This window comes from Diadema antillarum, unplaced genomic scaffold, assembly GCF_040938485.1.
Source record: "Diadema antillarum isolate AM-2024a unplaced genomic scaffold, OU_Dant_1.0 seq00001545_RagTag, whole genome shotgun sequence".
Taxonomy (NCBI): domain Eukaryota; kingdom Metazoa; phylum Echinodermata; class Echinoidea; order Diadematoida; family Diadematidae; genus Diadema; species Diadema antillarum.
In genome coordinates, this window is record NW_027272274.1 from 340,910 (window position 1) to 363,346 (window position 22,437).

Consider the following 22,437-nt stretch of genomic DNA (forward strand, 5'->3'; position numbering starts at 1 on the left):
GTTTGTTTGTTTGTTTGTTTTTAATTGGAAATCAAAACATGGAAATTAATAGAGCAAATTAACATTTTAATTCAAATCTTAATCTACACAATATCATGCCTGCATTCAGTGCATTCGTTCATACAAAAAACAAATGTAGCATGTGCCATGGTAATGTGAGCACCTTTTCATCTAAAGACAAAATTTCACACCAAAAAAAAATCATCTACGGACTCGATGCTTATATGGCTCCTTGACAGTAATATATAGTATGAACATCAGATAACCTTGCACCTTCACAAGTGGTTCCCTTTAATCTATATGACCTGCCTATGTGCCTCTTCTTCAAAGACCAGTAATGTCACGTGTTCACTCCCACATAAGCCTGCACTTAACTCTTTATGTGAAATGGCGGAAACCCCCTGTGTGCCACGTTATTTTGAGACACGAAGGTTGTCCTGCTTTGAGAAAGAAGTTTGTTTTTCCAATCTACATAACTTCTACAAATTTCTGTTAAGCTGGACATAATAGTGAGCAAAGTTGAAGAGGAATGCCAAGCTTTGCTTTGATATGAATTGTATGACAAATCTACTTCTATTTATATTTTTAATGACCAGTTGCTACATTACTGTGAAGGCATGACTTTTGCACATGAAACCGTTAGAGAAACATAGAATTTACACGCAAATTTAATTGGGAACACCGCTCAAGAGTCAGTCACCACATAGAATGCAAGCTGTATGTAAAAGAAACAAAAGCGCGAGAAAAGCTTTCATTGTACCGCGGGATAAGGCGATTTATCGATCAGTTTAAGCGGATTACTGCGTTTGAGCAGAATATGCGAAGTTGGCACGCCGTCGACTGAGTTGGACGTGCGAACATGGCACATAAAGAGTTAAAGAATTTCTTTACAGTCACTCTAATTTGATGAAAATGGATTCAACACCTTTTGGTAATGAACTTTACACATGTCTCACATTTCATTCTATCCCAAAACTTTTATACCACAATTTTTTGCAGGGGACAGAATGTGACTGCCCAGCTAAACCCGCAAAATAAAGGCCAAAATTAATTTGCATTTTCTTCATAATCAAGGTCTAAGCTTTGAAATGATTTAGAACATGTTGAAATTGGACCATCCTAACCCATTCCAAAATTGATTGAGATACTAAGGTGCAGTTTCATAGCAAAGGGAGAACAGTGGATTTTAAGACTAGGGTCATACTGTGCAGAAGTATCAAGGAAAATGTATTCCACTTCCCAGTGAAAGCAGTGCCTGTCCAAAAAAAATAAAATGTTCCATAAAAATTGCTTGTATCTTGAATTTGTTTTGTCTTCAGTTGCAAAATTTTGACAGTAGGTAGAGAAAGATTACCCTCTCAGGTATGACAAACTTTAAAAACAGGAGTCAGTACGCCCATTTGACATATTTTGACCCATTACAAAGAATTCTACCCTGCAATGTTTTATGGGTTCTGAGCTAGGCTGTCATTAATCATCATGACAAGATAGCTATATTAACAGTGAACATGAAACTGCATCCGTGTCTCTACTTTGCTTACTATCAGGTAAAAATTTGTGCTGGGTGGCATTTTTTGCCAATTTTGCCCAATATTAAACAAGTGTCAAAAGAAAAGAGTGTAAATCTTTTTGAAATCATTATTTCCTACAGGTATCTTTGATTTCAAAATAGGAATTTAAATTGTATTATCAACATTATAGTTTTTCTTTTTCTCCTTTCTTTTTGTAGTTGTTACAGCTTTGTTAAAAACAGAAGAATACTTACGCACAAATACATACATTTATAATTACTGTAATATCAGAATAATTATCTAGCAAATCAGTTTTAAACTTTTGAAAGGTTTTGGCATTTTGTAAAAACAGAATCTATGTTGTATTATAATTTTTTTGACACTTTATTCTTTCAATGTTTGTGCATGTGTATATTGTTCATGCAGAGCCTCTATGAACAACAGACTTGAATTACTGATGAGCTACCCTGTGAAAATAAGACAAATAAATAGATGAAAAATAAACTTGAAAAAGCTGCAATTCATATCACTGACTTGAAAAAAAAAATTCTATAACTTCTTAATTTGAGGTCCAATTTTGACAGAACTTTAACCATTCTGTTTGTCTCCTTTTCTTCTATTCATCACAGCAACTTGAAAATAGTATGAAAATGTATCGCAATTTCTTTCGAAGGAGAACTCTGCATTGCAAAGTCAGGTGACCAGCCAACCCATTCTACAACAGCCTTGAACTCACCAATAGAGTTATCCTGTGAGTACTTAAACAGCACTTTAATTCATGTTTTTCACAAGAAATTGTCACATACAAAAAAATATCAGACGTCTCAAATGGATTGACAGACAATCTCCTCCACTAAGGCAAATTTGCATGGAATTCGCAAATAAGTACTTGAATATGTAAATCTATGCAGAATGTTTAATATGTTAATAGAAGGTATTTCGGACCACTCTCGGTAAAGCCAAGGTTGGGCTATGTGTGCGAAGGAGCGGCAGTTGGATATCAGGCTGTGAAGGGGGCATCACACGGTGGTGCTGTCTCCCTTAACACCCATTGTATATTATCGTCACTTTGTAACAGTGACAAGGGATGCCATCCCCAGATACCCAAAGATAGTGGTAAGTGAATTGCTTTTAAATTAGTAATTATCATGATATCGAAATCTGTCTGTGATGGAAATAATGCTTTCCAAAGTGAGAGTGACTTGTAATAAATGGTTCGATTATTGTTATTAAAATCAAATGGCCATTGTTTGCAATTGCATGAGTTGGAACACATTAATATATTTCAAGGCAATTTGGACGTTAATTAAGATAATGTGCTCTAGTGCTGTGGCTATTGAGTGATATGATAATTTTAATATTCGAAGGGTTTCCCCAAGGGTTAAAAGGCCGACTGCACAAGGCAGAGACGGGAAGGCGTCCCTCGATTGTCGACCAGCTCCGAGGCAAGGAAGACTGTCGACATGCGCCACTGGGTTCCTGGATGCTGAGGAGACATCGTGAAGACTTATGTTGAGAAAGCGACCACGTGAATGGGACTCGCGACGACTCGCTGCAACACATGAACGCGACTGTACCAGCACCAGTGTATATAATGGGGCCCCATCATCGTCATCCATCACAAACAACCACAAGGTGAATACATTCCAGTCGTTTAAGTTAAAGACTTCATGCAAGAGCCAGAAAGCCGCTGAGCTAATGAAAATTTTATTCATTCTTTTGTCTTTTGGTGCGTGTGTTTTGGTTTTTTTTGCTGTAAGGACAAAAGTCCCCAATCAAGATATTTGAGTTCATGCAATACACATTGGATCCTCTGTTTCATTCTTGTGTAAATTAACAATCTGCCAACAATTCATAAGAGGTTATTTATTTTTTCCTTTTTATTTCCATTATAAAGGATGGAAAATGGGCAAATTCTGTGACATCGGTTTAGATACAAAGCATTCATTACTTGAAAGACTAGCTAAATCTCCACAAATTGAGACACACACTAAATGTACAGTCAACATCGCCCAAGTCGAATCTATTTGGACTGAAGAAATAGCTTTGTCTTTGAAAAAATGTAACTTATCAGGGATTAAAATCATACAATACTGTATACGCTATATATTTCGCGGGGGTTTTATTTTCGCGAATTTTGCGAGTCGGGAGCTATTCGCGAAATCGACAACACGCGAAAATATTACCTTCCAAAATGAATCCCTTGCCTTGATGATACGAACATTTCAGTACTAGTATACCATGTCACGGCATACCGAACAGACCATACTGGCTAAGCTTGTTTACGCACGTCCACGTCTACATGTACTTTCATACAAAAACTGCAGAGAGCCAATCCATTATCGCAAGGGGACCACTCGTCAGAAATCTAGCGCGATGGACTTAACCACTTCAAAAATGTTGAATTCTAACTTACTAGTTCGCAGAGTTTGGTAAGTTTTTTTTCATGCAGTGTATAACTAGTATCATTCTTATTTGCTAGTAAGTTGAAAATTCACACTTTCTTTGCCACTTCATATTTTCTCTGGTCCCCCAATCGCGAATTTAACCACTCGCGAAAATGTGTGACAGCGGCAATTCGCGAAAATTTATGTACGCGAAAATTATAGCGTATACAGTATAAGGAGAAGAGGACTGGAAAAGACCTTTGACTTAGGCAATTACTCGACAATGGCAAGGTCGACTTAAGCAAAGTTGACTGTAGTTGGTTTCCCTGGTTTATCACAGAGTGTTGATACAAGATCCTAGTGGGTGTGTCACTCTCACAGTCAGGGTGAGATGAGTGTACGTGTTCCCTTGAGACTCTGGTCCATTTCAGAAAACTGCTCAATTACAGGATGAGGCAGTGGTGCCTTTTAACAAGTGTGTTTCATCATTTAAGGAATCAAAATGTCAACAAATGGAAATATGGAGGCTATTCTGCGCTCTCTCTTCCTCTCTCTCTCTCCCTCTCTTTCCATCTTCCCTCCCCTTCTTGTTGTATGTATATAAGGTATAACAATATGAATATATAGATATATAAATACATATTGTATACATCCCTGAAGTTATATCTTTTCAGTTGTCATAGCAACACACACACATAACAATACGTCTTTTCAAATCAGAATTTACAGAATCAGTATGTTCATAAATAGATATGGACTGGGCTATTCCAGCTTTTTATCTCCCCACCCCCCTTTCTTGTATGTACAGTATGTGTGCAGATGAATACATTGTTGTCATGGCAACAACTTGCCAGACATACACATAACAATATAAAGTTCATACCTCTTGCGAATGCATAGACTAAAGATCATGATATCTACCATATGTCATATAGTCTCAATCACTCACAGTAATCTTCGGAAGCAATGCACTGCACATGACGTTTGCAACAGACTAGCCAATAAGCCAGTTCAGGGTTCCAGTTTGAGCATGAGCAGAAAAAGGTCACTTGTACTGAGAGACAGGTTGGTTTTTAATTTCAATGAGATAAGCATCTGGATGTTTATTCATAATGTAATCCTTACAACTGATGCCTGCCAATATATTCAAGTGACAGCAAGCCTGGTATTTGGCAATGTTAACCCGTTGAGGACGGCTGATTTTCCTACAACATGCATTTCCCATAGACACCTGCTTCAGTACATACTCGTGACTCGTCCTCAATGGGTTAACAGAATTTTTTTTTATGTATTCAAAACAGCACAATGAAATGGATGCTTCCCAAAGTGTTGATTGACAAACCATTCTGGTCACTTGATCTATGCAGGTTCATTCTTTGTTTGAATACGAGTTCCATAAATTGCTATGTTGGGCAAGCTGACGCATTATGTCGCTTTGAATTGAGTGAAGTGCCTATTATAACAAACTGAGAAAAACGAAAGGTCATTTGTACCCAAGTGCACATGAAGCTATCTCTGAACTGGCTTTAATATTGAGAATGACCGTGCATCCACCTGAAAGAGTGTCCACTGCCTCATCTTTAGAATACCAAGGTGATGATGGGTTGGAAACAGGTGCAGAAACAATGGGACCAGGAGGAGGTTCCATGGCCATGAATGGCTAGGACATCAGACTTAAATTGGTACTCTATAACCTCTATACACTCTTTGTACATGGTACAATTGTATAGTAAAGCTGAAACACAAAAGGTTCATTCTGGAGAGACATATTATAAGCATCTTCTAATTGACCATTTATTGCCCTTCACAGGGTGTAAAAAAAAACAACTCTGGCCATAAATTAGCAATGAACTGCCATGGGTCTCTGATAAATCACCAGTGGTCAACTGATTACCAACAATCAGGTCACAAGCCACATGTAATATGCCTCTAAACACACAGATGCCATGCCCATCAACAATTTCAAGAAATAATTCATACTATGATATCATGTCGCTTGTGGCCACAGGGTTTCCACTCCTGTACACACTTGGCATCTGAAAAGCCCTCAAAAAGACTATTTAAAGATGATATTGTGGGTGTGACCACCTGTTTCAATGGATCCAGGGCAGGCATACAACCTCTCTTGACTCTCCTATACCATGATTCAAGTAGATTGCACTCCCGTTTAAACGAACACGATTATAACGAAATTCCGGTGACAACCCAGTAAAACTTCATGCCACAACATTATCTGCTCTATGATTTTTTTTATTGTTGATTTGTTCGGTCAGAACGAGATTTTAATAATATGAAAGAGAAGTGCCGGTCCCCGAGGACTTTGTTAAAAAGGGAGTACACTGTAGACCATTAATACGCCTGACTCAAAGAAATCAATTCCATTCCAACATCCCACAGAATCAACCATCAGGCAAAACACTTGGCCAAGTTGTTTTAAATCTATTTTGTCATTTGCTGCCTCTCTTTCCTATTCCCTCTTTTCTTCTCCTTCTCTTTTTTTTTTTTTTTTTTTTTTTTGGGGGGGGGGGGGGAGGTTGATGCTCTGCTGGAACACCAAACAGTCACTCAGTCTTATTTAGCATCAGTATTTAAACCCTGCAATAATTTTCAGCCTAAATCTGAAGTTGTTGTCATGCCAACTTTGCATAATATAAGCAGTGAAAACTGCTACATCCTTTCCAAACAGCAATCACCTTGAATACCCTTAGGCATCTGCATTTGGTTACAAGCAAGCAGACAGGCATAGTGGGAGGAAGACAGAGAAAGAGGGAGCGAGAGAGCGTTCCTTAAAAGACAAAAACATCTGCCTTGACTGGAGAACTCATCAACCTGCCACCTTGTATTATGGGGAAAGATCCTTTCTCATGGGTAAATACATGAAGATCAAGGGCGAGTATAGTTCATTGAGACCATTTTCACACGTGTCAAGAAATGTTACTTCAATGCTGAATTTCACTGAAATTAAAATTACAACTCAATTTTTTGTTGTACACAGAACCCAGGAGGGCTTTGCGGAATCTGCAATTTGGGAATTCCAGAGCAAGGCAAGGAAGTGTGGCTTGTTCCAACTTACCATGAATCACTCTTGAGCAATAGGTGCATGGTTTTTCTGCAGAAATGACTGAAAAGCCACTGTAGCTCCACCCAGAAAAAAAAACATGATTCGGAGGTCAATCCGTTCACATGATTGTTCCATGCCGTAATTCTGGAGACTCATCACTAGAAAACACCATTTGAAGTCGACATTTGGAGTACAATCTGATTTTTCATTTCGTATTAACCTCCGCATGCAGTTTGCGCACACACATGGCCAAAATATGCCATTTAAGTCACGATTCTAGTGATGCATCACTAGAATCATGAGTCAAGTGATGCACTATTACAAGAATCAGGATTCAAATAACACACACTCGGTACGTGTGAAAATGACCCACGTTAGCATGTGACCCTAGATCTTAGTAGTAATCATTCCAACACGTTGAGATCTTATCACCCAATCAGAGAGAAGACTCCTGTCAAGTTTGGCTCATGTCTAAATAATCTGTTAACTCTTTATGTGCCACATTCGCATGTCCTACTCAGTCGAGGGCGTGCCACGCAACTTCGCATATTCCGCTCAAACGCACAAACCCGCCCAAACCGATCAATAAATCGCCAAATGTTTCTCGCGCTTCCATTCATCTCCATATATAGTTTGCATTTTATGTTGTGATTGACTAACATTCAAGAGGTGTTCCATACTGAATTTACATGTAAATTCTATCACTGTTTTGTGTGCAAAAGTCATGCCTTTATGGTAATCTAGCCACTAGTCATTTGAAAGAAAAACAAAAATATCATAGATTAGTCATACCATTTACATAAAAGCAAAGCTTGGCATTTTCTCGACAACTTCACTCACTATAATTATGTCCAGCTCAGCAGAAATCAATAGAAGTAACATAGATTTGAATCTCAAAGCATGGCAACGTTGGTGTCTCAGAATAGTGTGGCACACAGGGGGTTTCCACAATGGCACATAAAGAGTTAATCAATAAATCTGAGGCAATGAAAACTATCTCACACATGCCTACTCCCTCAGAGTGACCTACATATTACTTTGACCACCAGTACCTCCTTGCTTTGACCAGCCATGAACAACTTTACGTTGTTTCGTTAGTCAGCATTCAGGGGCTTGTTGCATAAAAGAATCATGGTAACTTTGCCATCCAATGGTAACTACCATGGCAACAATACTCAACAGCCAATCACAATCAAGAATTCCATGGAAGTTACCACTGGATGGCAAAGTTACCATAATTGTAACTTTTATGCAACGGGCCCCAGATGTATAAATTCATAGTATAGCTATACCATTTTAGTATAATTTTTTTTTTGCATATGAACACCCTGTACATCTCAGTACTTACCTTAAACAGGTGTGGATGGAGATGTTAAAAGAAAAGAGCTCTCGATCACCATGAGCACAAATTATTTGCCCTGTCCTTTGCTGTTCCGTGACTCACAGCATGCATTGCTTGAACAATCTGATAATATCCACTCCATCTGAAACTTGTTCCCCTCAAATATAGCTACCAAAAGCAAACTTAAAGCCAAAATATAGTTCTCCAAAAGGCTCAAAATTCATCCTTCACCATTTGGAATTTGCTTGCAATACACTGAAAGACTTTACAGAGCTACCAAGTCTCACGCATTCTGCGTGAGACTCAAGCATTTAGGGCCTGTCTCATGATCTCACGCAGGGTACCCATTTTTCTCACGCATCGGGTGAAGTCTGCAATTTGGGCCAAAAATAAGGAGCATAGCTCAAAGGATTCAAGTGATAGTTGCAATTGAAGGTATATTTCCCTTTTGTCTTTCAAAATTAGTAAAAAATATTCACTTAAGTATGCACCAGATCGCATCATTAAGAGCTAATAATTTAAAAAAGCTCCCTACCATGGGAGGGGTGACACCCTCCTCGTTCGCGTGCGCATGCATGCGCGCGAGCGCCGAAACGCGGAGTCATGAAAATCTCACTCATAAAAGTTTTTTGAACTTGGCATCTCTGACTTTACCATAAAACTTGTCCGGTTGACTCCACATGCCAGAACAATGAGTTGTTTTGGAGGATTTTGAGATCAAGAGTAAAACAATCTTCACCCTGTGCATACGACTTTTATTCCTGAAGAACCATTCAGTAGTGGGTGGGTAGAATGTTATGCAACAATCTGGTAGATCATGCCTTACAAACTATAGCTACAACACTTTTATGTAAAGTAGTTGGAGACTATTACACTTTCATGTTAAAATTCCTTGTAATAAGGACATTGAAAATATCTATCACAATGGCATATTTTGTATATTTTGTGTTTCCCTTGAGTGGTAGCTGTAGACTGGCTTGGATTTGTCTGCATCTACTTCAATTCTTTGGGTGCATTTTTGCTCAATCTTAGGCAGAATCAACATTTTGAAATGCTGATCCAAAACGCTCATTCATAAAGCCACTCACAGGGGTAATGTTAATGTTCTATCTTTTTTTTTTTATTTGAGTTCGAGAAAGAACTGATTTTGCAAACATGCACTGATGAGCATCAATGAAAAACTATAAACCCCTATTGTAGCAAGCTGGTCAACATACACGTGTGTACATGATTCTGCATTTATGGTTCCCCAGTAAGTGTGATTAGAGAGAATCACCCATTTTAACTTGTTGAGGACGAGTCCCGAGGATACTCCGGCAAGTGTCTATGGGAAACGTGTGTTGTAGCAAAATCAGTCTGTCCGCCACGGGTTTTAATGTATACGTGGCTTGCATTTATACTTCTCCAGTAAATCTGATTAGAGAGAATCATCAATTGCAAACACACCTACTCTTCCATTTTGAATTCGTGTTTTGAAACAGTAGGTCCTATCTATACTACAGCGAGTTAAACCACAACCATATTTTGCACTGATCGTGCCTCAAAATAATGATCATGGTCCTAAAATGTTCAAGGCTTATCAAACCATGTAACTTTAGAGAGAGAATTAGGTTTCAAAACGCATTTCGAATGGTGTTTGCGAACGTGGTTTGAAATGCGATTCCCGGGGTGCAGCGTTTATCTATCCATCATACAATCATGTTTCGGGTGTTGTCACTGCGCAGTTGCTTTGCGCTGTTCGAACCAGGAAGTAAAGGTCAACTGCATACCACCGTAGATGCCTCATCATTCACACACAAATAAAAGGTAGAAGGTAGAAAATACAACCGGAAACAGCTGGGAGTTGACCTTGAGATACAAATGTGTTTCAAAACGGCACTGCGTTTATCTGCTTGCAGAAAGGCGATCGTGGTCTCAAATGTGTTTCAAAATAACGGAGTTTCTAAACGCGTTTGTAACATGGTTGCATTTACCTAACCCTGGAAAATGCCTCAAATGCGTTCAGGATGGTGATTCTGCCTCAGAAAATTTTTAGATAAACACACCCTAAAAGGGATAAATGCACCCTTTTCTGACACAGAATCCCTGCTTCTTGATCCCTTTAGGGGTAAAAGAGTCCCAATGAGGAACAGATCCTACTCTTTCCTCCCCCCTCCCCATCCCCAGACCCTACTCTTTCCTACTCCCCCCCCCCCATCCCCGTTGAGGAAAGATGTTTGTCTAAAATCTGCCAGTATATATCAATAGGATCAAGGATGACATCACGAGACAGTTCACAAACGGACACGCAACAGATCATGCCCACTTTATGCCAGACAGAAGAAATTGCATTGAAGGACACGTTAACACAAATATATGCGTGGATTGAGTGAATACAGCAATACTAGTACAGCACATCAGTGAAAGAGCATGGAACATCGGACTTCCCTTCCAGATTTTTTATGAATTTTTAAAGTTTTTGCGCAGCCATTGTTGGATGAGAAGACTATAGTTTGTGATGTCACATATGAACAAATTATACACAGAATATAAAAGGAATATTCATCATGTTTTTACTCTTCTGCATTTAATCAAAGCGCACTTGCCTCTTTCAGAGAGAAGGGGGAATAATATTACCCTTCACATATGTCTGTCACAAGTCTTTCATAAAAAATCTTAAATATTGTGGAATTCTATCTATACTTTTTATATAATTTGACATATTGTAACATCGCAAACTGTAGTTAGACCGGGGGCCCAGACGATTTATTCAGCTGAAAAGGGTCACACTTTTTGATGGTCTCATCATGTTAGGATGTGGCCAAGGGTCAATAAAATGAATTGCTGGCAAGTCACATCCTGTACCGTAAGCCTAGGGGCCACAAAAAGGGGGCCCCAAAAATGCATTTATTCAGCTGAAGGGGGTCACGGACAAAAGTTGGTGGATATTGTTCCTTTGGGTGTACTTATCATGAAAACAGCAATGCCAGCTATTTTATCCTGTACGGGGCCCCAGACAGTAGCCCCAAAGGGCCCCACCCATATGGTGTTATTCAGCTGAAAAGGCCCCCGGTCACGGCTAATTTCTTTTGCAATGGAAGAAGTACCCATCAGAGATATCCAAAACACCAATGCCAGCTATTTTATCCTGTACGAGGCCCCAGACAGTAGCCCCAAAGTGCCCCACCCCCTACACACACACACACACACACACACACACACACACTGATTTTATTCAGCTGAAAAGGGTCACGGCTAACTTCTTTTGCAATGGAAGTAGTACCCATCAGAGATATCCAAAACACCAATGCCAGTTTAATTTTTGGATTAGCGAACCTTTGGAATAATGAACCTTATTTCATTTTCGGATTAATGAACCTTCGGAATAACAAACCTTACCTATGGTATCACATTTTCGGATTAACGAACCTTCGGAATAACGAATCTTCGGAATAACAAACCTTCGGAATAACGAATCTCCGGAATAACGAACCTTCGGAATAATGAACCTTTGGACTAAAGAACCTTTGGAATAACAAACCTTCGGAATAACGAACCTTTGGACTAAAGAACCTTCGGAATAACAAACCTTCAGAATAACAAACTGTAACCGTTTTATAGGGCCTATGGTTCAGAAGCAGCCACCAGAAAGTGGGAGAGTATCTTACCCTGTCCATACTGCAGGCTGGTTTCAGAGTCTTCTCAAGGAGGTTTGAAAGCTCACTAAAAAAAAATGGTCACTTGTCTGTTTTCTACTACTCAGGCTGGTTTCGACCTTACTAGCAAACCCAACTAGCTCTGTTCCCATGGTAACCAAGTTCCCTGCCGATATACACGGCATGGGCTTTCGAATTTCTTGCATAACTGTAAACGTGATTGATCGCGAAAGTGTGCAAGTTGTGCAGCATTCATCAGTGGCAGTCGGTCATGATGACTAGTTAGTTTACGTTACTTGGTGATGACCTTCCGTGATAACTTCCAGGTCGGCAAAAAAAAAGGCAGCTTCTTGAACCCCATAGCATTTATTCTGTAGACGGGGCTCTTCAAGGCTGCTAAAGGAGGCTTTGAAACCACCCCTTGTATGTGATTTCAGAATCTGACCTGATTGAGTCTCCTTTTCTTAATTCTGTCTGTAAATACTGAGCTGAAAGGCTGCTCAGTGCTGCCATATAGGAGGCCTCAGTGCCCCATATTTGCTTAGAATAAATTTGGTATGAGATTTCTTTTAATGGATGTACAGTTAAAGACAGAGAGAGCGAAAAAGCTTGACACAAAAAAACTCCAAAGCATAGACACTCTTGATAGTACCCTGCACAGTAAGGGTTTATGGCAACCCTTGCTGTTATGTCACAAGTTCTCAAACATCGGGGTATGTTGCTGTCATGAGAACAGCAAATTCTGATGACTTTCATCTTTTGACCTCATGACCTTACAGCCAATACTTTTATCTGTCAGCTGTGAACAGGCACAAAGTTAATAAGCAAATATGTGCGGTTATACCAGTTTTTCATCTCTCGCGATAGTAACCCCAGACTGCCAAATAATGTGAACCCCGTGAGAACGGAATGCAGTACCAAATGTAGTTTTGCATCAAGTGTGACTTCTGTTTACTTGAGTCCTTCACAGAAATGGCCAAGAAAAGCTGCAGGGCTTGGTCTTAACCCTTCTGCTGATATGCATATCACAATTGTGAAAGAAAAAATAATATGAAATAAAATAAAATAAAATAAAATCCTAAGTCAGCATAATAACAAAATACATAAAGTGCTAGAGAGACACTGCAGTCTTTTTAAAAGTAGACCAAGGTTAAAGGCATTATTTACCATTTGTAGATGAAAGAAAAACCACGCTTTAGTGCTTCAAAATAGTTTTAAAAATGAAATTTAGGGAAGAGACAACCAATGTAAAAATGTTAATCAGTATAATTAATGTTCGGTATTGTTAACCCTAAAAAGACTGGGGGGGGGGGCTAAAAGGCCCCCCCTCGACATTTCCCGCGATTACTCAGCAACACGCAATGCTCTCGCCGCGATGCTCAATGACTTTTTTTCTTTCGAGTTTCCCGCACATTTTGACACCAAATTTGTGACGCCCGGGGGTACGGTTCTGAAGTTACATAACTTTTTGTACATGCACGTGAGACCGAAAATGGCTCAAAAACGTGATTTTGTGTACAAAGTCAATACAAACTGAGTTTTATCACATGGTTCATATAAATATGCTTATCTTTACTCTCAATGGCTGAAATCAATTTGTTTTAGTAGTATTATGCTTCAAAAAGGGTCTGCCACAAATTTTGCTGAAAAAAAACTACAAAAACAAAAGGTCGAAAAAACAAAGAAATACATAAGAAATTCATAAAACAATAAAATAAATAAGAAATTAATTTTGATACCGAATTTTTTTTCAAGTACATTTGCTAAGAATGCTACAAAGAATATCTAGACCAAAAATGAGCACTTTTGGAGCTTTATTTACTGATTTAGATAAAAAAGTCTGATTTCTCGCATAAATTAGCATAATTAATCAAAATAAAATAAAAAAAGACTATTTTGGAAAATTTAAATATACGATCTTGTAGATTACATCGCACACTACCATTGTGCAAATTTCCGCGGCGATCGCGCGATTCACGGCCGAGATCTTAAGGGGGGGCCCCTTTAGGCCCCCCCCCCCCAGTCTTTCGAGCTACCAAAATAGCCCAGTCTTTTTAGGGTTAAATATACAAAATGTAAATGACAGTTATGATAAAATTGTTTCTAGAATTATCCATCTGCAATTATGGTTTAGTGAGAGAAATAGTGATAATTCATTATGTATTAGGCTCTATTGGAAAATTTTCATATGGTAGGATGTTTTGTGATAAAAGTGACTTACACATATACAACAAATGTGACAATTCAAATGTTTTTTAAATCACTGCTCCCAATGATGAACAATACCTTAAAAGCAAAAGGTTAATGAAGGCATCCTGCCCTTTTCAAGCATACACTCTTTAGATTTAAAAATTTAAAATAATACTTGTATATGGATAGATGAACAAACTAAGACAAAGAAATAAAGCATCTCTCAGACTTCTAGTCAGAAGATGCACAAAAAAACAACCAAACAAACAAACCCTGAACAACCCCATATGCCTCTTGCACCCCAGCGGAATAAATATCTTTCATGAAGCGCATTACTGTATCTATGCAGGGAGGTGATCTACATGGATGTGGCCCAGAGCAGGTGACTGTGTAAAGCTTTTATACAACACCTAAAAAGAATGTAGCTATCCGACTGGTCGATTGTCCATCACATGACACTCAGTTAAAAGTACCATCGCACACTATTTTGTTTGAGCAAAAATGGATAACGCATGTTTACCATCGCACGGCTCTGATGTCACAATAAACAAACATTTGCCACGCGCACTCCACAATCACATGCGGACTTGTGAGTGCATACTTTCGTCACTCATTTTTGTAAACAACTTCAACTGATCAGTTGCGCATACCACGTACATATGTACATACACTTGATGGCTGCCTGTGACTGTGCAGTTACCCATTTGCCATCATCACAAAAATGGTTGCCATTTCTGTGCTAAATTCAAGAGTCTGTGTGGACCACATCGGTTGATGTTCAAGATGTTGTATAAAACAAATAGTGTATTGTCTTTACTTGTGCCATGGAACAAGATTTCTTCGCCTCGTTGAATAGAGCGCCTCTGTCTTTCACCTCGTGCGAAATCTTGTTCCATTGCACTCGTGACCATTAACTATTCGTATATGCTATGCAATACAGGTGTAACAAGCCAAGCCATTTCATTAGCATGTAGTTAAAACAATCCCCAAAACTTTATCTTATTGCAAGAATTCAAAAACAACTCCAAAAAAGAAACACAACTTGCCCTAAACTTTGTAGGAAAGAGGACACTTTGTGTCGACATTTAGTTGCTTTTCTAAAAAAAAAAAAAAAAAACAAGAACAGATATGGAGCATGCTATTGGAAAAGAAAGAGAATAATAATTATATATTCATGTAAAGAAACAGGCACATATTAGCATTAATAAAAAGTTGTGCATGATTGAGAGAGATACACTTTTAGCAGCAACTGAACAATGCTATTAAAGAGATTTTAGATGATTTTAGATGAGCCTATGTTTACCTTTGTAGTCAACAAGGATACATGTGTCCATGTCCGGATGCACACCGTCCATCATGATCATGAATCGAGTGTCTTTGTTGATCTGCAGATAAAAAGAAATATATGTGACCCTGCATCACAAAACCAACAAAAAGTTGCAAGACATGGATTTTTAGTTAAGGGCAGATTCTTAAAGAACAGACTCTGAGCATTAAAATAGTGTATAACTCGATTCAAATGGACTCCCCCAACTTATCTAAATACTACAGAGAAAGCACACGATCTGGAAAAGTGTGAACTGATAAAAGAGGCTCTGAAGCACAGGGTCTATTCAAGCGCTTAAAGGGATAGTACAGTATTGGTGGAGATGAGAATTGGGCTTTTAACTTTTTGCGAGATACCAAGAAAACACTTATGAGATAGTACATAACATACCATTTTAAGAGGAATTCAAAGTTTATTTGATGAAAATCGGGTTTGGAATGACTGAAACATCCAAAAACAAAGTAAAACAAAGCGATCGTAATAAAGTGTGGGTCCCACACTTTCTAAAATCGCTCTTTTTTGGATATCTCAGCCATTTCAAAACCAATTTTCACCAAATAAACGTTGAATTCCTCATAGAATTACATGCTCTTTCATATTTCACGAGAGGTTTCTCCTTATCTCACCAAAAATGTTAGAAACCTGAAATTAGGTCTGAACCAAAACTGTACGATCCCTTTAATCTTTACCAAGCCGTGCTAGCCATGCAATGAAAGGGACAAAACACAGGATGTAAACCACTGGAGCAACAACAATGAAGGGATTATCAGATTAAGCTGAAATTAAGCATGATATGTGCTATTAACACATTCTGTCCATGGTTAATGCCAACTTTCAAAGCAGTAGAATTATCTTTTCAAAAGTAATTAGACTTGAAAGTGAAGAGTGTGTAAAGGCTTTAAAGAAATGAAAAGGGTACTCTGAGACATACATGATCATTCTATTCTCCCACAAAAAAGGGTTGTAGAAAAATTGCTGAATACACACTATCCCATTCTTTTTTGAGTGCTCACGTAAAATCAAGGGGTGCGACTTTTTGTTCGTTTTGTGATGCACGGTCATATATTATATATATTAATAGGACAAAGCACAACAATGTACACTGGTGTGGGGCATTAAAGGACCTGTAACGAGAAAAGTGGCTTGATATTCAGAAATAACTTAAAGGCAAATTTTACATTTTGGAAAGCTTTAATTTAGCCCTGTAAGAATACAAATAATGATGTTTTAGAACATTAAAAAAATCTCTCCCAAGAGAATCACAGATTCAGGTAAATAGAAAATTGTTCTTTTATTATACCACACTTGCCTGTGTAAACCCCCCCCCCCCAAAAAAAAAAAAAAAAAAAAAAAAAGGTGGGGCATGCAATTTTATACATGATTAAAAGGAAAAATCCAACATTTTTTCATGTATGGCTGGTAAAGCTTAATAGCAAGGCACTAAGATGGAATTTACTGCAAGCTATCTTTAGCACATCAATCTTGAAAATTATTTACTCTTGAACAGAAGTTATGTTTGCAAAGTTTTGGAACAGTAACTTCATAGTGGTTTTTGTGTGTGCAATGAAAGCGCTTTTTCAAGTTGCCATACAAATTTAATCTAACATTTTTTCATGTATTGCTGGTAAAACTAGCAAGGCACAAAGGTGATTTATAATCAGTGCATGCTACAATGTATCTATAGCACATCGATCTTGAAAATTGTTTACTCTCGAACAGAAGTCGTGTGTGCAAAGTTTCAGAACTGTTAACTTCATAGCGGTTTGTGTGTGTGCAAGGAAAGTGCGATTTCGAGTTGCCAAACAAGTTTTCCCTTCGTCATTTTCTGGTTGTTGTTGTTTTCTTTTTTTCTCCTTCACTTCTAATTGTCAATATAAATCTAGGTTTGTGCTAATCATAAAGGGCTCTTTTGTCTGAATTTTTACGTACACTTTTTCTAGGTTCCTGTTCCTCCATATATCTTACAAATCATATTTCTTCAAGATATCCAAATGATTTGTATACTGAGTATTGGAGGGCATTTAAACTCTATAATCAAAAATTTTGCTTAAAACCCATTGAGGATGGGCTGATTTTGCTATAACATGCATTCCCCATAGACACCTGCCCAAGTATACTTGGGTCTAGTCTTTAAGGGCTTAAATTACATTACAATTTCCCCCTAACTTTAGACAATATATGTACATTTGTAAAAGAGCAAAGGTCTGTATCACCTGCATATATTTCTTCCAAGAACTCAATTCATTTCTTTATTCTACCTCTTGTTGGAAAATGAGCATTTATATAGTATTACCTAATGACTGGGAATCAAACATACTCACCTTTAGTTAGAAAAAATTTAGTACTCTTCATCTCCCTACTTGTGTGTGATTGATTAAGATTTCAGTGCCACAGGGTCAACTCCCCTGTACCCCTCCACAAATGCAAGGAATTTCCAATGAATATCTTTTCAGCTTCGTCTTTCAATACAAATTCAAGTAAGGAATTTCACGATTTTTTCAGCTTTTTCTTTTCATGTAAATTGAATAGAATAGGTGAAGTGGAAATTCCGACAAACACACACACACATACACACACAAAGAAATGCCTTTAAAAAGGCATTGTGGAAGAACAATGCAACAGGAAGAAATGAATAGACCCCTGGGTGGAAATGAGATTTGGGGGAAATCCCGATATGGAAGGAAAAAAAATAAAATGGCATGGATACAACATTTTCAACTGAATATGGTGGTACGTAATAAAGAAAGAATAGCATAAATACGTGACCATACATCACACAATCAACAAAAGGGCACATGCCCTGATTTTATGTGAGGACTTGAAAAAAGGTGAAACAGGTCACCTTAGAGTTTTTCATATTTTCTGAAAGGCAATTCTTCTTCTAAATTACTCAAAAGTTTGGGATCATATAACAAATGGGAAAGTGTGTTTTCAGCAGTTTTTCACAGACACTTTTTGTAGAATATTGCACCATATGTGAAAGATCTGTCTTTGAGTCCACTTTTCATTCCCTAAAAACTCTTTGCACACTCTTCACTTTAAACTCAAATTACCTTTGAAAATATGATGCTATATAAAATCAAAAGTCGGTATTAGTAATGGATAGAATGTGTATGTTTCATTTCAGCATAATCTGACAATCTCTTCACTGTCTTGCAATGGAGTTTTACATCCTCTTTTTTGTCCCATTCATTGCACAGAGCATGGCTTGGTGAGACTGAGTACTTGAATAGATAGACCCCAAACTTCAAAGCCTCTTTTCTCAGTATGCACTTTCCCAGAGTGTGTGCTTTCTTTCCAATACTTAGGTTATAATAGGAGAGTCCATTTGAGTTGACTTATACATCACTTCAAAGCTTAAAGGCTGCTCTTTCAGAATCTGCCCTTAACAAGCTGAGGACGGTTGATTTTGCGACAACACACATTTCTCATAGACATCTGCCTGAGTATACTCGGTACTCGTCCTCAACGGGTTAACTAAAAATCCATGTCTTGTGACTTTAAGTTGGTCTTGTGGTGCAGGGTCGCATATACAAAATTCAGTCTGAAGAAAACACTGAAATTACTTTACTGTACAGGGCAGGAGTGACAGCAATGTTGCCAAGGATCATAAACACTACACTTGAAAAGATAACATAAATAGTGTACCCGGTAAGTGTCCCTTAGGACCAAAAGACTCAAGCAATTTACTTTGCAAGTTAGCACATGGAAAGCTCTGTCAATTTGTCTGGTTACTGTAATATGTTACTGTACATGGGAATTTATACTGTCCTTGTTTGATTATTTATTGTAATTGAGGTAATTCAAAAAGGCATCATATCATTACTATCAAACTTAGATTATTTACACTTCACATGTCGCCACAATGTGCTGGATTTTGCTTCCTCATTTTGTTTTAAATATGTCATGTCTAATGTAACATTTAGATACCCCCTGTCATTTAAAGTTTGTAAGGACAGACGTTCCAACTAGAGACAAAAATCCTGAAAATACTGAAATTGTTCATAAACAGTTCACATCTCTGATTTACAAGCATATTTCATGTATTTTCTGTTGTTTTTGTGGTTGTTGTTGTTGTTTTTTCTTTCCTTACCTCATGCCAGATGCCAAACTGAAGGACATGAATGTTGTTGAGTCGGACCCCGCTTTGGCTGAGCTTGCAGAAGACAGGCATAGACGTATCACCAACGTAAATGGGAATGTCAGGATTCCTGGCCGACAGAAGCTCTAGCGTGGGATAGCTGGAGAGCAAGGGATGAGGTGACAGCATTACATAGGTCAAGGTCCCTGCACCTTCTTCAAAAAATAAACTCCATGACTACAAGAAAAAAAAATCTTTCCAAGGGGAAACAAGTCGAATAGAGATTTGCTGATTTCCAGATGATATCACAAACCAGAAAAAAAAACAGAATTTTCATGACTTTTCAATGCCTGTCTTGTCACTCTTGAATTCATAAGCATACCAGGTCCGACTTTTTAAACTTTTTTTGATAATTTCCAGGATGTCTTGAGGGTTGCCATGACAACTGGAAACCCCACTGGGTACTTGGCTCCAAACAAGAGAGTGAAGTCACGCTGGTTTCCATCTTACAGCTCTCCCGCTGGTGTTCTTGTTTAATAGGGTGAATCCAATAAAATACAGACAGGGCGACTCATTTGGGCTTTGCTCTGGAAGCTTTGTTGGAACAACACAAATTAATGATCATGATACTCATTTGGCATTCATGCTTTACTTGCTTACTCCCTGGAGTTTTGCAACAATTTTTCACACTGGGATCATTCTCCACTGGATATTTATCTTTTGCAGGAATGCAAGTAAGGAAATTACTGCTCTTTCTTTGCACCCATTGTACTACATGATACCTTCAGATGTTTTAGCAGTTTTGGTCCTATTAAAAAAAAAAAAACTCTCTCCTTTCTCCGTTTCTATTCATACTACTAAATTCCACAAGGTAATTACATTTATCTACCCAGCATTATTTTTTCTGCATCAATTTACACAAATGATCATAGAAATATGCACACGCTTGAAGTTACATAATTACGTAAAAGCCATGGTAATAAGCTACCTGTTTTGCTCATCTGAAGAACTATCTGACAGGACTTCTATCAATCCTAACTTTCACACTTTATTATCCTGATTTTCATCCTGATCATCATTTTCAGCTGACTTTAAGTATGGCTAGAACTGGACATAACTTCAAGGAATTTAGTCAAATTCCACCTTTTGGAACATTTGTGCGTCCATATATTATGCAGCTCTGTATGAGGCACATGAAACAATCGCCCAAGATGCTCCCAATGTAGTCATTGACAGTTTCACTAACAGAAGATTGCATACACTTAAGAGTGGGGTAATTTTATGGCACCAATTCAGAACATGAGATGGAAGGAATACACGACTATGATAAAATATATCTAGGTCCAATTAGGGCCTAGAAGAGGAGGAAGAAGAAATCAACACACACAGATTAAGTGTCAGGTGATTGTAGAGGAACAGGAAACAGAGATAAGTGTCAGGTGACTATGAAGGAGAATCTAAATCAGAGCATTTACCTCCAACTAACTTAAGATGTATGAAAAATTGACAGCTGGGATCATATATCAAAAATACAATGGTTATTAAATATACACTCTTATGTCATGCTTAACTTGGCTTCAATCATTCGTGTTTAATTGAGGAAGTACCATAAAGAATATGCCACAAGTTTCATCAAAGCCGGATCTAAATCTAAAGCTCATGGAATTTATGACTGTCATATTTTTCATGCAACAGTTTGAGTGGCAGCCACATTATGTAAACACACCAACATGATGAGCCCATAGAACAGCAAATCTCCAATTAACCTGTAAGACACTATGCATGTGCAGATCTTCCCTAAACTTCCTCTTTTGATGAGTACCAGAAAAAAAGCAAAAGAATTAACACCTGTCCTTAGTATCAAGTCTCTGTTATGTTAAGATGATTTACAAATAATTGGGGGGGGGGGGAGCATGCAGCTGATATTGACTGAGCCAGAAACATGTTTTTTTTTTAGGATGTCTTAATGGCGGATGGTGTTCCTCATTCTAAAGGTTCATTTAAAAATCTGAAAATGAAATTCAAAGATTTGTTATTCCAAAGGTTCAATAATTCTTGGCTATAGACTGATCTCTAAAATCAAGTCTGTTGATATAGGCCTACATGTATTTAACAGAATGGATACTCTGAAAATAAGAGTATAAGCCTACAGTAAACAAAGTCTTCATAGGAACACTAAAATCATCAAAAGTACAGGTACAAAATTATTTTGCTTAGCAAAAATCATTTCTGATTTTGTTTCTTTTTTAGAAAAGAGACCTGGGGGCCTTGTTTCTGAGTATATCTGAGTACCGCGTGTTCACCTTCTTAAATTCCGGGCACTATTCACAGCTCAAAAAAAAAATCCCTTTATTACCGTCTTTCTATAAAAGTGTCATTAACAACTTGGAAATCAAGTTTCTGAGAAGGCTGGCATGACATGCATGCTCACAGGTCCACCCACACAGGAAATGCCTAAGAAAAAAAGTCTGCAAACTGAAAACATTGTGTGGGAATTTTCATGAAACATGAATCTCGTGAAACCAATGCACACATTCCAGTGAGCCAAAACTATCAGGCCAAGTAAAAAAAAAGGAAGTGGTTTCTCTTCTTGTGTCCATTAGATTTGTCAGGATTTTTGTACTATTTACTTTTTTCAAAATGCCAATATTAAAAATACACAAACTTTGTATTTCTCATCCCCATCTGCATTCTTTTGAATTGCTACTTTGATATTCACTGCTTTTTTGCTGACACAAAAACAAAAATCAGAAATTCATTTCTGTATATAAAATGAATAAGAAATTGTGAGAGCATGACATCATCAACTTGCTGATTTGAATATTCACAACAACTGGTCAAGAAGTGTTTTCTGAACAAAAAAAAGAATGAAATTTAAGAATGTCATAGCTTCCTTATCCAGT

General features: G+C 37.8%; 1 protein-coding gene across 1 annotated transcript in view; it reads right to left on the reverse strand.

Annotated features, from left to right (window-relative positions):
- LOC139710583 (cytidine monophosphate-N-acetylneuraminic acid hydroxylase-like) overlaps window positions 1-22,437 on the reverse strand; it is a 136,287-nt gene that overhangs the window by 80,003 nt on the left and 33,847 nt on the right. The window contains exons 5-6 of the mRNA XM_071622506.1: window positions 19,547-19,694; window positions 15,430-15,511 (exon numbers count right to left, since the gene is read on the reverse strand). Of these exons, the coding sequence (XP_071478607.1) occupies window positions 15,430-15,511; window positions 19,547-19,694 (230 nt within the window). The remainder of the gene's footprint in view (window positions 1-15,429; window positions 15,512-19,546; window positions 19,695-22,437) is intronic.